Source organism: Ranitomeya imitator, chromosome 6 (assembly GCF_032444005.1).
Source record: "Ranitomeya imitator isolate aRanImi1 chromosome 6, aRanImi1.pri, whole genome shotgun sequence".
NCBI classification, from domain to species: domain Eukaryota; kingdom Metazoa; phylum Chordata; class Amphibia; order Anura; family Dendrobatidae; genus Ranitomeya; species Ranitomeya imitator.
In genome coordinates this window covers 459,295,717-459,311,857 of record NC_091287.1, presented here as the reverse complement: position 1 = coordinate 459,311,857, position 16,141 = coordinate 459,295,717, and the positions used below count along the sequence as shown (strand labels likewise).

General features: G+C 44.6%; 1 protein-coding gene across 1 annotated transcript in view; it reads right to left on the bottom strand.

Annotated features, from left to right (window-relative positions):
• Positions 1 to 1,657: 1,657 nt before the first annotated feature.
• Positions 1,658 to 16,141, bottom strand: part of LY96 (lymphocyte antigen 96) — a 51,178-nt gene continuing 36,694 nt past the window's right edge. The window contains exon 5 of the mRNA XM_069731493.1: positions 1,658 to 3,829. Within this exon, the coding sequence (XP_069587594.1) occupies positions 3,731 to 3,829 (99 nt within the window). The 3' untranslated portion in view covers positions 1,658 to 3,730. The remainder of the gene's footprint in view (positions 3,830 to 16,141) is intronic.

Below are 16,141 nucleotides of genomic sequence, written 5' to 3'. Positions count from 1 at the left end.
ACAGCGGCCGGAAAGCAGAGCGGTGACGTCACCGCTCTGCTTTCCGGCTGACCGACGCTCACAGCCAGTACAGGAGGAGTGCAGAGCACAGCGCTGGAGGACAGACGGCTGTAGGTAAGTATGTAGTGTTTGTTTTTTTTACTTTTAGGATGGTAACCAGGGTAAACATCGGGTTACTAAGCGCGGCCCTGCGCTTAGTTACTCGATGTTTACCCTGGTTACCAGTGAAGACATTGCTGAATCGGTGTCACACACGCCGATTCAGCGATGTCTACGGGGAGTCCAGCGACGAAATAAAGTTCTGGACTTTCTTCCCCGACCAGCGACAGCACAGCAGGGGCCTGATCGCTGCTGCCTGTCACACTGGACGATATCGCTAGCGAGGACGCTGCAACGTCACGGATCGCTAGCGATATCGTCTAGTGTGACGGTACCTTTAGTTATCTGGAGTATGTCAGGTGGAGGTGTGAATTGTATCCATGTAGTGACTCATAAATCCAGGTGTTAAATTGAGTCCTAGTGTCAACGAATACAACTTATCTACACAAAGCACTTTTACAAAAAGAGTCTTTTACCTTGAGAGGAAGAACAGAATTCTGCTGCCATTCATTGCTTATTTAATACTAATTAAGGGTAAGATCACACAGGGCATTTTTGTTGCTTTTTTTTCTGCAGCAAAACCTGATATTCTTGGCAGGAAAGAAGCTGGGTCAAAAACACAGGTTTAGGTGCGTTTTTGGTGCGTTTTTTTGGTGCGTATTTGGTGCGTTTTTTCTTTGTCCAGGCTAATGTCTTTGGTTTCTCAGCAGCAAATAATGATACCTGCGTTTTTCCTGCGCTTTTTGCTGCGTTTTTTTCAACACCCATTCAGGTCAATGGGTGAAAAAAAGGCAGCAAAAACACTGAAAGAAGTGACATGCTGTATGTCCAAAAACGCAGCAAAGCACAAAATACAGATCTAACAAAAAACCAATGTGTGTGCATGAGATTTCTGAAATCTCATAGGCTTTGCTGGTATTGTAAAAAGCAGCTGAAAATTAGAATAAAAAAACGCAGCAAAAACACCCTGTGTGAACTTACCCTAACAGTGCATATGTGGGAATTGTTGTCATTGAGGAAATATGATTGATAAGATTATTAATTTTTGTATTTTATATGCTATCTATACTTAGCATTAAAGTTATATTACTTGTAATCTAGTTGTAGATTTCCTGATAACATCAGTATGCTTGCACATAGTATTCTCTTTTTTTGTCTCACTCTAAAAGACACTTAAAGGGAACCTGTCAGCAGGACTGTGTTCAGTAACCAACGGACAGTGTCAGGTCTGCACCGTTATACAGATTACAGTGATAACTTGGTTGATGAAATCCGTCTTGTGGTTGTTGTTTAATCTTTATTTTCACTTTTGCAAACTAGGGGGCAGGTCAGTGAGGGATCAGTGACCTGTCAGCAGTCTGCATTATGAATGTATAATCAGAGCATCACATATATCGACCCCCACAGGGTGCCCCGGGGCATGGGCACATCATTAACTCAAAACTGAAAATAAAGATTAAACAACAACCACAAGACAGATTTCATCACCAGGTATCATTGTAATCAGTATAACGGCGCCGACCTGACACTATCTGTAAGTTACTGAGCACAATCCTGCTGACAGGTTCCCTTTAACTTCCCCTTTATAGCATTTTTATAAAATACAGATAATATCTTTGACACTGGCATTACTATCTATGGAAGGGAGCTTGTTTTTGTATATCTAGAAGTTGACACCATTCTGAATAAAATATGTTTTTGACTATGTACATTGTCTTTTTTCACTACTGTATAGAATAGTTAATATTTTTCCTATTCTGTCTTTGAGTCATATGGTATCCCCACACTGTTTTATGTATGTTTTTATGGTATAGTACTCTGATTTAATTATTATTATTATTATTATTATTTATTTATATAGCACCATTGATTCAATGGTGCTGTACATGAGAAGGGGTTACATACAAGTTACAGATATCACATACAGTAAACAAACTAACAATGATGGACTGATACAGAGGGGCGAGGACCCTGCCCTTGCGGGCTTACATTCTACAGGATTATGGGGAAGGAGACAGTAGGTTGAGGGTTGCAGGAGCTCCGGTGTTGGTGAGGCGGTAGCTTCGATAGTGATGAGGCGGCAGCGGTGTCAGTGCAGGCTGTAGGCTTTCCTGAAGAGATGAGTTTTCAGGTCCCGTCTGAAGGATCCGACTGTGGTTGATAGTCGGACGTGTTGGGGCAGAGAGTTTCAGAGGATGGGGGATATTCGGGAGAAGTCTTGGAGGCGATTGGATGAGGAGCGAATAAGTGTGGAGGAGAGAAGGAGGTCTTGGGAGGACCGGAGATTGCGTGAGGGAAGATATCGGGAGATTAGTTCAGAGATATATGGAGGAGACAGGTTATGGATGGCTTTGTAGGTCAGTATTCGTAATTTGAACTGGATACACTGAGGGAATGGGAGCCAGTGAAGAGATTTGCAGAGGGGGAAGCAGAGGAGTAGCGAGGAGAGAGATGGATTAGTCGGGCAGCAGAGTTAAGGATGGACTGGAGAGGTGCAAGGGTGTTAGCAGGGAGGCCACAGAAAAGGATGTTGCAGTAGTCAAGGCGGGAGATGATGAGGGCATGCACAAGCATTTTAGTAGATTGGGGGTTGAGGAAAGGATGGATCCTGGAGATATTTTTGAGCTGGAGACGACAGGAGGTGGAAAGAGCTTGGATGTGTGGTTTGAAGGACAGGGCAGAGTCAAAGGTTACTCCGAGGCAGCGGACTTCGAGTATGGGGGAAAGCATGATGTCATTGACTGCGATAGATAGGTCAGGTAAGGAAGATTTGTGGGATGGAGGAAAGATGATGAGTTCAGATTTGTCCACATTGAGTTTGAGGAAGCGAGAGGAGAAGGAGGATATGGCTGATAGGCACTCTGGGATTCTGGACAGCAGAGCGGTGACGTCTGGGCCAGAGAGGTAGATCTGAGTGTCATCAGCATAGAGGTGGTACTGGAATCCATGGGACTTTATGAGTTGTCCCAAGCCAAGTGTATAGATTGAGAAGAGTAGGGGTCCTAGAACAGAGCTTTGGGGGACTCCAACAGAAAAAGGGTGGGATGAGGAGGTAGTATGGGAGTGGGAGACGCTGAATGTGCGGTTGGAAAGGTACGAGGCGATCCAGGATAGGGTTTAATAAAGTATTATATTTTTATTATATTGTTGCCAGGGGTCCACTCTTTTTTCTTGGATAACTGTATATCCAAAAAGTTAATTACAATGCAATTCTGCGGGATAGGGATAAAGGGATTTGGTGCAACGTAATGCACAGAAATAAAATCATTTGTGAAAAGATAAAGATGCAGTATAATCAGACATACTCACAAGCTAATACTAGAAAGTGTCACCACATCAGCCTCCACCTCAACCATTTATATGATATTTTTGGCCTTTTCTGTGTGCTCTTATCTATAATGGAATGACTTTTTGGATTATGGGACTCTTTCTCTCTTAGTTTGGCATGAATCTAGTGACGATCCTTCCAACAAGAACTTACAATCTCCAACTGGAATTTCTGACATGCATCAATGGTTGTGAATAGAGTTTTGTAAGATTCCCCCAATCTTTAGACTTTTGGCAAGAAGTGATGTAGAAAGCATCTCCATGCATGTGTTCCAGGTATTGTATGTAAGGTTTCAGACTGTTATTACATTAATGCAGCTTTAATTTTCACTATTCCAAGAATACATATGAGCAGCTCTCGTTTCTCTCCCACCAGTAGTTGAGCCTTTAAAGTGTATTCGCCCTGGGGGAATACAAGAAGAAGAAAGCATTTGGAATAAAGTTGCGACGCTAAATTAGTGACGTGATGACCATTGCCAGAATACTGGCCTAACGTGCTAAATGTAAAGGTCCTGTTTAGCCAATACCATTTCCATATGGAATCTACAGAAATCAATATGCAGTTTGCTCCATGAAATGGCATCACATCCAAATAAGTCAACTAAGGGCAGAGACAGACTGCCATATTTCTCGTGCGAGAATCATATCGCACTGCACGGACTGGCCGCCACATCTCCTGACCTGAACAAGACATCGTGATGGATTACCATGCAGTTGTCAAGCAGTTGTCAAGCTCAGGTCAGGAGAGCCGACAGCCAGTATGATGCTTATGATGCGATTCTCTCACGAGAAATACGGCAGTCTGTCTCTGCCCTAAGGCTGGAAAAAGGGAGAGTATATATTGTGCTATAGTTTACCTTTATAAGACACTAGATGGTAGCCCGATTCTAACGCATCGGGTATTCTAGAATATGTATGTAGTTTATTTATGAAGATGTTAGAATAATGTCAAAGTAAAAAAGGGGAGAAGCCAGCGCTGCTTATGGTCAGAACGCAAAACATGAAGTGCACATGCACATATTGATTTCTAACTGTATTACAAAAATGAGACATTTAGCAAACAATTGATCAATTCTTTGAGCCACCCCGCCACATCACGGCATTCTCATAATAGGGCAGTCCTACTCTACGTTTTTTATATTCGCTGTGCCATTACGGCCTCCTAAATGTATTAAAGCAAGACCACATTAAATGCAAACTGTACCTGAAGCGTTTCAGAATCACTCCCATGGCGCCAGAAAGAGCAAGCACAGATAAAGGTTGACCAGGTCTGGACATAGACATTTCAGGTACAACCTCCACACTGCCTAACCAGCACCACAGATGAAGGGTGAGACAGGCCCAGACAAAGATGCACAATCAAACAGAGCCTAGGGCAGGGTGTTATGATCTGGTGGCCTAGGAGCAGCATGTGACATACTCTGGAGAAGGTGGTACCTGTACTGACCGCAGACCCTGAACTTAGCAGCACAACTAGAAATAGCCGTGAGATGTACCTAACACTCCCTAGACACCTCGACACAGCCTAAGGACTAACTTCCTTTAAAGATAGAAATGGAAAACTATCTTGCCTCAGAGAAAATTCCCAAAGGATAGACAGCCCCCCACAAATATTGACTGTGAGAGGAGAGGGAAATGACAAACGCAGACTGAAATCAGGGTTAGCAAAGGAGGCCTTACTAGCTAAAAAGAAAAAATAGGACAGAGAACTATGCGGTCAGTATTAAAACACTAGAAAATATCCACTACAGAAAATACAAAACTCCACATCCGACTAAAGACATGGAGGGTATATCTGCATCTCCAGAGATACCGCTTGGCTGCAAAAAATCCTTTCACAGACAAGCTGGACAAGACAAAACATGAAAATGCACTAAACTATAAGGCCCACAGCATGTGGACAGCAGAAACAAAGCCAGGACTTATCTTTGTTGAAAAGCACAGCAAACAGGAGAGACCAGTAAGGGATGTGAATCCTCCAAAAACAATGGACAACTGGCACTGACTAAAGGATCAAGCAGGACTAAATAGCTGAGTACAAATTGCAAAAAGTGAACACACCTGATAAATGCTGCGATCCACAGACAGCAGCACTACCACTCATAACCACCGGAGGGAGCCCAAGAGCAGAATTCACAACAGTAGCCCAACCCCCTTGAGTAGGGGTCACCGAACCCTCACCAGAGCCCCCAGGCAGATCAGGACGAGCCAAATGAAAGGCACAAACCAAATCGTCAGCATGAACATCGGCGGCAACAACCCAAGAATTATCCTCCTGGCCATAACCCTTCCATTTGACCAGATACTGAAGCTTCCGCCTCGAAAAACAAGAATCCAAAATCTTCTCAACCACATACTCCAACTCCCCATCAATCAACACCGGAGCCGGAGGATCAACAGAGGGAACAACGGGCACCACATACTTCCGCAACAAAGATCTATGGAAAACATTATGGATGGAAAAAGAGGCTGGAAGGACCAAACGAAAAGACACTGGATTGATAATCTCAGAAATCCTATAAGGACCAATAAACCGAGGCTTGAACTTAGGGGAAGAAACCTTCTGCACTCCAAAGAGGCACTTTGACCCCTTCACAAATAAAACATTATTACGGAGGATCTGAAATACCATCCTGACCTGTTTCACATGAGACTCCCAATCATCGGAAAAAATCAAAACATCATCCAAATATACAACCATGAATTTATCAAGATAACTCCGAAAGATATCATGCATGAAGGATTGGAACACAGATGGGGCATTAGAGAGTCCGAATGGCATCACAAGGTATTCAAAATGGCCTTCGGGCGTATTAAATGCAGTTTTCAATTCGTCACCCTGCTTAATACGAATAAGATTATATGCCCCTCGAAGGTCAATCTTAGTAAACCAGCTAGCCCCCTTAATCCTAGCAAACAAATCAGTAAGCAAAGGCAAAGGGTATTGAAATTTGACCGTGATCTTATTCAAGAGGCGATAATCAATACAGGGTCTCAAGGAGCCATCCTTCTTGGCAACAAAAAAAAACCTGCTCCCAATGGTGAAGAAGATGGCCGAATATGCCCCTTCTCCAAAGACTCCTTAATATAGCTCCGCATGGCGGCATGTTCTGGCACAGACAGGTTGAAAAGTCGGCCCTTAGGGAACTTACAACCTGGAATCAAGTCAATAGCACAATCACAGTCCCTATGCGGTGGAAGGGAACTGGATTTGGGCTCATCGAATACATCCTGGAAATCTGACAAAAACTCAGGAATTTCAGAAGAGGGGGAAGAGGAAATTGACATCAAAGGAATGTGACCATGATCCCCTGACAACCCCAACTAGTCACAGACATAGATCTCCAATCTAACACCAGATTATGTACCTGTAACCATGGAAAACCCAGCACAATATCATCATGCAAATTATGCAACACCAGAAAATGACAATCTTCCTGATGGGCTGGCGCCATGCGCATGGTCAGCTGTGTCCAAAACTGAGGTTTATTTATAGCCAACGGTGTAGCATCAATGCCCCTTAAAGGAATAGGGTTCTGCAAAGGTTGCAAGGGGAAACCACAACGTCTGACAAATTCTAAGTCCATTAAGTTCAGAGCGGCGCCTGAATCCACAAATGTCATGACAGAAAATGATGATAATGAGCAGATCAAGGTCACAGATAACAGAAATTTAGGTTGTACAGTACTTATGGTAACAGAACTAGTGATTCTCTTAGTACGCTTAGGGCAATCAGAAATAACATGAGCAGAATTGCCGCAGTAAAAACACAACCCATTCTGACGCCTGAATCCTTGACGTTCAGCTCTAGACAAAATCCTATCACACTGCATAGGCTCAGGGCTCCGCTCAGAGGACAACGCCACAGTGTGCACAACTCTGCGCTCGCGCAAGCGCCGATCAATCTGAATGGCCAGAGACATAGAATCACTCAGACCAGCAGGCGTGGGGAACCCCACCATAACATCTTTAACGGATTCAGAAAGACCCTTTCTGAAAATTGCCTCCAAGGCATCCTCATTCCATTTAGTCAGTGCAGACCATTTTCTAAATTTCTGGCAATACGATTCTGCCGCTTCTTGACCCTGACACAGGGCCAACAAGATCTTCTCAGCTTGATCCACAGAATTAGGCTCATCATACAATAACCCCAATGCTTGAAAGAAAGAATCAACATTAAGCAAAGCAGGATTGCCAGTTTCCAGGGAAAATGCCCAATCCTGTGGGTCACCATGCAGCAGGGATATAATGATTTTAACCTGCTGAATGGGATCACCAGAGGACCGAGGTCTCAATGCAAAAAACAGTTTACAGTTATTTTTGAAACTCAAAAATTTGGATCTGTCACCAAAGAATAAATCAGGAGTGGGAATCTTAGGTTCTAAGGCAGGAGTCTGAACAATATAATCTGAAATACCCTGTACCCTAGCAGCAAGCTGATCCACACGAGAAACTAACTCCTGAACATTCATGTTATTACTAGGTTCCGCAGCCACCCAGAGATTAAGAGGGAGGAAAAGACAAAACAGGCTAAGGAAAAAAAAAATGGCTCAAAACCTTTCCTCCCTTCTTCTGAGATGCAATTAACTCATTGTTGGCCAGTTGTACTGTTATGATCTGGTGGCCTAGGAGCAGCATGTGACGTACTCTGGAGAAGGTGGTACCTGTACTGACCGCAGACCCTGAACTTAGCAGCACAACTAGAAATAGCCGTGGGATGTACCTAAGACTCCCTAGACACCTCGACACAGCCTAAGGACTAACTTCCTTTAAAGATAGAAACGGAAAACTATCTTGCCTCAGAGAAAATTCCCAAAGGATAGACAGCCCCCCACAAATATTGACTGTGAGAGGAGAGGGAAATGACAAACGCAGACTGAAATCAGGATTAGCAAAGGAGGCCTTACTAGCTAAAAAGAAAGAATAGGACAGAGAACTATGCGGTCAGTATTAAAACACTAGAAAATATCCACCACAGAAAATACAAAACTCCACATCTGACTAAAGACATGGAGGGTATATCTGCATCTCCAGAGATACCGCTTGGCTGCAAAAAATCCTTTCACAGACAAGCTGGACAAGACAAAACATGAAAATGCACTGAACTATAAGGCCCACAGCATGTGGACAGCAGAAACAAAGCCAGGACTTATCTTTGTTGAAAAGCACAGCAAACAGGAGAGACCAGTAAGGGATGTGAATCCTCCAAAAACAATGGACAACTGGCACTGACTAAAGGATCAAGCAGGACTAAATAGCTGAGTACAAATTGCAAAAAGTGAACACACCTCATAAATGCTGCGATCCACAGACAGCAGCACTACCACTCATAACCACCGGAGGGAGCCCAAGAGCAGAATTCACAACAGTAGCCCAACCCCCTTGAGTAGGGGTCACCGAACCCTCACCAGAGCCCCCAGGCAGATCAGGACGAACCAAATGAAAGGCACAAACCAAATCGTCAGCATGAACATCGGAGGCAACAACCCAAGAATTATCCTCCTGGCCATAACCCTTCCATTTGACCAGATACTGAAGCTTCCGCCTCGAAAAACGAGAATCCAAAATCTTCTCAACCACATACTCCAACTCCCCATCAATCAACACCGGAGCCGGAGGATCAACAGAGGGAACAACGGGCACCACATACTTCCGCAACAAAGATCTATGGAAAACATTATGGATGGAAAAAGAGGCTGGAAGGACCAAACGAAAAGACACTGGATTGATAATCTCAGAAATCCTATAAGGACCAATAAACCGAGGCTTGAACTTAGGGGAAGAAACCTTCTGCACTCCAAAGAGGCACTTTGACCCCTTCACAAATAAAACATTATTACGGAGGATCTGAAATACCATCCTGACCTGTTTCACATGAGACTCCCAATCATCGGAAAAAATCAAAACATCATCCAAATATACAACCATGAATTTATCAAGATAACTCCGAAAGATATCATGCATGAAGGATTGGAACACAGATGGGGCATTAGAGAGTCCGAATGGCATCACAAGGTATTCAAAATGGCCTTCGGGCGTATTAAATGCAGTTTTCAATTCGTCACCCTGCTTAATACGAATAAGATTATATGCCCCTCGAAGGTCAATCTTAGTAAATCAGCTAGCCCCCTTAATCCTAGCAAACAAATCAGTAAGCAAAGGCAAAGGGTATTGAAATTTGACCGTGATCTTATTCAAGAGGCGATAATCAATACAGGGTCTCAAGGAGCCATCCTTCTTGGCAACAAAAAAAAACCTGCTCCCAATGGTGAAGAAGATGGCCGAATATGCCCCTTCTCCAAAGACTCCTTAATATAGCTCCGCATAGCGGCATGTTCTGGCACAGACAGGTTGAAAAGTCGGCCCTTAGGGAACTTACAACCTGGAATCAAGTCAATAGCACAATCACAGTCCCTATGCGGTGGAAGGGAACTGGATTTGGGCTCATCGAATACATCCTGGAAATCTGACAAAAACTCAGGAATTTCAGAAGAGGGGGAAGAGGAAATTGACATCAAAGGAACGTGACCATGAACCCCCTGACAACCCCAACTAGTCACAGACATAGATCTCCAATCTAACACCAGATTATGTACCTGTAACCATGGAAAACCCAGCACAATATCATCATGCAAATTATGCAACACCAGAAAATGACAATCTTCCTGATGGGCTGGCGCCATGCGCATGGTCAGCTGTGTCCAAAACTGAGGTTTATTTATAGCCAACGGTGTAGCATCAATGCCCCTTAAAGGAATAGGGTTCTGCAAAGGTTGCAAGGGGAAACCACAACGTCTGACAAATTCTAAGTCCATTAAGTTCAGAGCGGCGCCTGAATCCACAAATGTCATGACAGAAAATGATGATAATGAGCAGATCAAGGTCACAGATAACAGAAATTTAGGTTGTACAGTACTTATGGTAACAGAACTAGTGATTCTCTTAGTACGCTTAGGGCAATCAGAAATAACATGAGCAGAATTGCCGCAGTAAAAACACAACCCATTCTGACGCCTGAATCCTTGACGTTCAGCTCTAGACAAAATCCTATCACACTGCATAGGCTCAAGGCACCGCTCAGAGGACAACGCCGGAGTGTGCACAACTCTGCGCTCGCGCAAGCGCCGATCAATCTGAATGGCCAGAGACATAGAATCACTCAGACCAGCAGGCGTGGGGAACCCCACCATAACATCTTTAACGGATTCAGAAAGACCCTTTCTGAAAATTGCCTCCAAGGCATCCTCATTCCATTTAGTCAGTGCAGACCATTTTCTAAATTTCTGGCAATACGATTCTGCAGCTTCTTGACCCTGACACAGGGCCAACAAGATCTTCTCAGCTTGATCCACAGAATTAGGCTCATCATACAATAACCCCAATGCTTGAAAGAAAGAATCAACATTAAGCAAAGCAGGATTGCCAGTTTCCAGGGAAAATGCCCAATCCTGTGGGTCACCATGCAGCAGGGATATAATGATTTTAACCTGCTGAATGGGATCACCAGAGGACCGAGGTCTCAATGCAAAAAACAGTTTACAGTTATTTTTGAAACTCAAAAATTTGGATCTGTCACCAAAGAATAAATCAGGAGTGGGAATCTTAGGTTCTAAGGCAGGAGTCTGAACAATATAATCTGAAATACCCTGTACCCTAGCAGCAAGCTGATCCACACGAGAAACTAACTCCTGAACATTCATGTTATTACTAGGTTCCGCAGCCACCCAGAGATTAAGAGGGAGGAAAAGACAAAACAGGCTAAGGAAAAAAAAATGGCTCAAAACCTTTCCTCCCTTCTTCTGAGATGCAATTAACTCATTGTTGGCCAGTTGTACTGTTATGATCTGGTGGCCTAGGAGCAGCATGTGACGTACTCTGGAGAAGGTGGTACCTGTACTGACCGCAGACCCTGAACTTAGCAGCACAACTAGAAATAGCCGTGGGATGTACCTAACACTCCCTAGACACCTCGACACAGCCTAAGGACTAACTTCCTTTAAAGATAGAAACGGAAAACTATCTTGCCTCAGAGAAAATTCCCAAAGGATAGACAGCCCCCCACAAATATTGACTGTGAGAGGAGAGGGAAATGACAAACGCAGACTGAAATCAGGATTAGCAAAGGAGGCCTTACTAGCTAAAAAGAAAGAATAGGACAGAGAACTATGCGGTCAGTATTAAAACACTAGAAAATATCCACCACAGAAAATACAAAACTCCACATCTGACTAAAGACATGGAGGGTATATCTGCATCTCCAGAGATACCGCTTGGCTGCAAAAAATCCTTTCACAGACAAGCTGGACAAGACAAAACATGAAAATGCACTGAACTATAAGGCCCACAGCATGTGGACAGCTGTTATGTTTGCTAATGACAGGTGTTATGAAGGCAATCCAGAAACACAGTGTGCTTAGCGATCAGAGCGCACACAGTGATCTGACAAATACCCAAAAATACAAGAACGAGCTCTGAGACGTGGAAACTCTGTAGACTGCACACCTGATCCTATCCTAAACACAACTAAAAGCGGCTGTGGATTGCGCCTAACAACTACCTAGGCAACTCGGCACAGCCTAAGAAACTAGCTAGCCTGAAGATAGAAAAATAGGCCTGACTTGCCCCAGAGAAATTCCCCAAAGGAAAAGGCAGCCCCCCACATATAATGACTGTGAGTAAGATGAAAAGACAAAACGTAGGGATGAAATAGATTCAGCAAAGTGGGGCCCGATATTCTAGGACAGAGCGAGGACAGTAAAGCGAACTTTGCAGTCTACAAAAAACCCTAAAGCAAAACCACGCAAAGGGGGCAAAAAAAAACCCACCGTGCCGAACTAACGGCACGGCGGTACACCCTTTGCGTCTCAGAGCTTCCAGCAAAACAAAAGACAAGCTGGACAGAAAAAAAGCAACAAAAAAGCAAAAAGCACTTAGCTATACAGAGCAGCAGGTCACAGGAACAATCAGGAGAAGCTCAGATCCAACACTGAAACATTGACAAGGAGCAAGGATAGCAGCATCAGGCGGAGTTAAGTAATGAAGCAGTTAACGAGCTCACCAGAACACCTGAGGGAGGAAGCTCAGAAGCTGCAGTACCACTTGTGACCACAGGAGTAAATTCAGCCACAGAATTCACAACAGTGCCCCCCCCTTGAGGAGGGGTCACCGAACCCTCACCAGAGCCCCCAGGCCGACCAGGATGAGCCGCATGAAAGGCACGAACAAGATCGGAAGCATGAACATCAGAGGCAAAAACCCAGGAATTATCTTCCTGAGCATAACCCTTCCATTTAACCAGATACTGGAGTTTCCATCTAGAAACACGAGAATCCAAAATCTTCTCCACAATATACTCCAATTCCCCCTCCACCAAAACCGGGGCAGGAGGCTCAACAGATGGAACCATAGGTGCCACGTATCTCCGCAACAACGACCTATGGAATACATTATGTATGGAAAAGGAGTCTGGGAGGGTCAAACGAAAAGACACAGGATTGAGAACCTCAGAAATCCTATACGGACCAATAAAACGAGGTTTAAATTTAGGAGAAGAAACCTTCATAGGAATATGACGAGAAGATAACCAAACCAGATCCCCAACACGAAGTCGGGGACCCACACGGCGTCTGCGATTAGCGAAAAGTTGAGCTTTCTCCTGGGACAAGATCAAATTGTCCACTACCTGAGTCCAGATCTGCTGCAACCTATCCACCACAGAATCCACACCAGGACAGTCCGAAGACTCAACCTGTCCTGAAGAGAAACGAGGATGGAACCCAGAATTGCAAAAAAATGGAGAAACCAAGGTAGCCGAGCTGGCCCCATTATTAAGGGCGAACTCAGCCAACGGCAAAAAGGACACCCAATCATCCTGGTCTGCAGAAACAAAACATCTCAGATATGTTTCCAAGGTCTGATTGGTTCGTTCGGTCTGGCCATTAGTCTGAGGATGGAAAGCCGAGGAAAAGGATAGGTCAATGCCCATCCTACCACAAAAGGCTCGCCAAAACCTTGAAACAAACTGGGAACCTCTGTCAGAAACAATATTCTCAGGAATGCCATGCAACCGAACCACATGCTGAAAGAACAAAGGTACCAAATCAGAGGAGGAAGGCAATTTAGCCAAGGGCACCAGATGGACCATTTTAGAAAAGCGATCACAGACCACCCAAATGACTGACATCTTTTGAGAAACGGGAAGGTCAGAAATGAAATCCATCGAAATATGTGTCCAAGGCCTCTTTGGGACCGGCAAGGGCAAAAGCAACCCACTGGCACGAGAACAGCAGGGCTTAGCCCTAGCACAAATCCCACAGGACTGCACAAAAGTACGTACATCCTGTGACAGAGATGGCCACCAGAAGGATCTAGCCACTAACTCTCTGGTACCAAAGATTCCAGGATGACCAGCCAACACCGAACAATGAAGTTCAGAGATAAGTTTATTAGTCCACCTATCAGGGACGAACAGTTTCTCTGCTGGACAACGATCAGGTTTATTCGCCTGAAATTTTTGCAGCACCCGCCGCAAATCAGGGGAGATGGCAGACACAATGACTCCTTCCTTGAGGATACCCGCTGGCTCAGATAAACTCGGAGAGTCGGGCACAAAACTCCTAGACAGAGCATCCGCCTTCACATTTTTAGAGCCCGGAAGGTACGAAATCACAAAGTCGAAGCGGGCAAAAAATAACGACCAACGGGCCTGTCTAGGATTCAAGCGCTTGGCAGACTCGAGATAAGTCAAGTTCTTATGATCAGTCAATACCACCACGCGATGCTTAGCTCCTTCAAGCCAATGACGCCACTCCTCGAATGCCCACTTCATGGCCAGCAACTCTCGATTGCCCACATCATAATTACGCTCAGCGGGCGAAAACTTCCTGGAAAAGAAAGCACATGGTTTCATCACTGAGCAATCAGAACCTCTCTGTGACAAAACCGCCCCTGCTCCAATCTCAGAAGCATCAACCTCGACCTGGAACGGAAGAGAAACATCTGGCTGACACAACACAGGGGCAGAACAAAAACGACGCTTCAACTCCTGAAAAGCTTCCACAGCAGCAGAAGACCAATTAACCAAATCAGCACCCTTCTTGGTCAAATCGGTCAATGGTTTGGCAATGCTAGAAAAATTACAGATGAAGCGACGATAAAAATTAGCAAAGCCCAGGAACTTTTGCAGACTTTTCAGAGATGTCGGCTGAATCCAATCCTGGATGGCTTGGACCTTAACTGGATCCATCTCGATAGTAGAAGGGGTAAAGATGAACCCCAAAAATGAAACTTTCTGCACACCGAAGAGACACTTTGATCCCTTCACAAACAAAGAGTTAGCACGCAGGACCTGAAAAACCATTCTGACCTGCTTCACATGAGACTCCCAATCATCTGAGAAGATCAAAATGTCATCCAAGTAAACAATCAGGAATTTATCCAGATACTCACGGAAGATGTCATGCATAAAAGACTGAAACACAGATGGAGCATTGGCAAGTCCGAACGGCATCACTAGATACTCAAAATGACCCTCGGGCGTATTGAATGCAGTTTTCCATTCATCTCCTTGCCTGATTCTCACCAGATTATACGCACCACGAAGATCTATCTTAGTGAACCAACTAGCCCCCTTAATCCGAGCAAACAAGTCAGATAACAATGGCAAGGGATACTGAAATTTAACAGTGATCTTATTAAGAAGGCGGTAATCAATACACGGTCTCAGCGAACCATCCTTCTTGGCTACAAAGAAGAACCCTGCTCCCAGTGGTGAAGACGATGGGCGAATATGTCCCTTCTCCAGGGATTCCTTCACATAACTGCGCATAGCGGCGTGTTCGGGCACGGATAAATTAAATAATCGACCTTTAGGGAATTTACTACCAGGAATCAAATTGATAGCACAATCACAATCCCTATGCGGAGGTAGAGCATCGGACTTGGGCTCTTCAAATACATCCTGATAATCAGACAAGAACTCTGGGACCTCAGAAGGGGTGGATGACGAAATCGACAAAAATGGAACATCACCATGCACCCCCTGACAACCCCAGCTGGATACCGACATGGAATTGCAATCCAATACTGGATTATGGGTTTGTAGCCATGGCAACCCCAACACGACCACATCATGCAGATTATGCAACACCAGAAAGCGAATAACTTCCTGATGTGCAGGAGCCATGCACATGGTCAGCTGGGCCCAGTATTGAGGTTTATTCTTGGCCAAAGGTGTAGCATCAATTCCTCTCAATGGAATAGGACACCGCAAAGGCTCCAAGAAAAACCCATAACGTTTAGCATAATCCAAATCCATCAGATTCAGGGCAGCGCCCGAATCCACAAACGCCATGACAGAAAACGACGACAAAGAGCATATCAAGGTAATGGACAAGAGGAATTTGGACTGTACAGTACCAATGACGGCAGACCTAGCGGACCGCTTAGTGCGCTTAGGACAATCAGAAATAGCATGAGTGGAATCACCACAGTAGAAACACAGACCATTCAGACGTCTGTATTCCTGCCGTTCAACTCTAGTCATAGTCCTATCGCACTGCATAGGCTCAGGTTTAACCTCAGGCAGTACCGCCAAATGGTGCACAGATTTACGCTCGCGCAAGCGTCGACCGATCTGAATGGCCAAAGACAAAGACTCATTCAAACCAGCAGGCATAGGAAATCCCACCATGACATCCTTAAGAGCCTCAGAGAG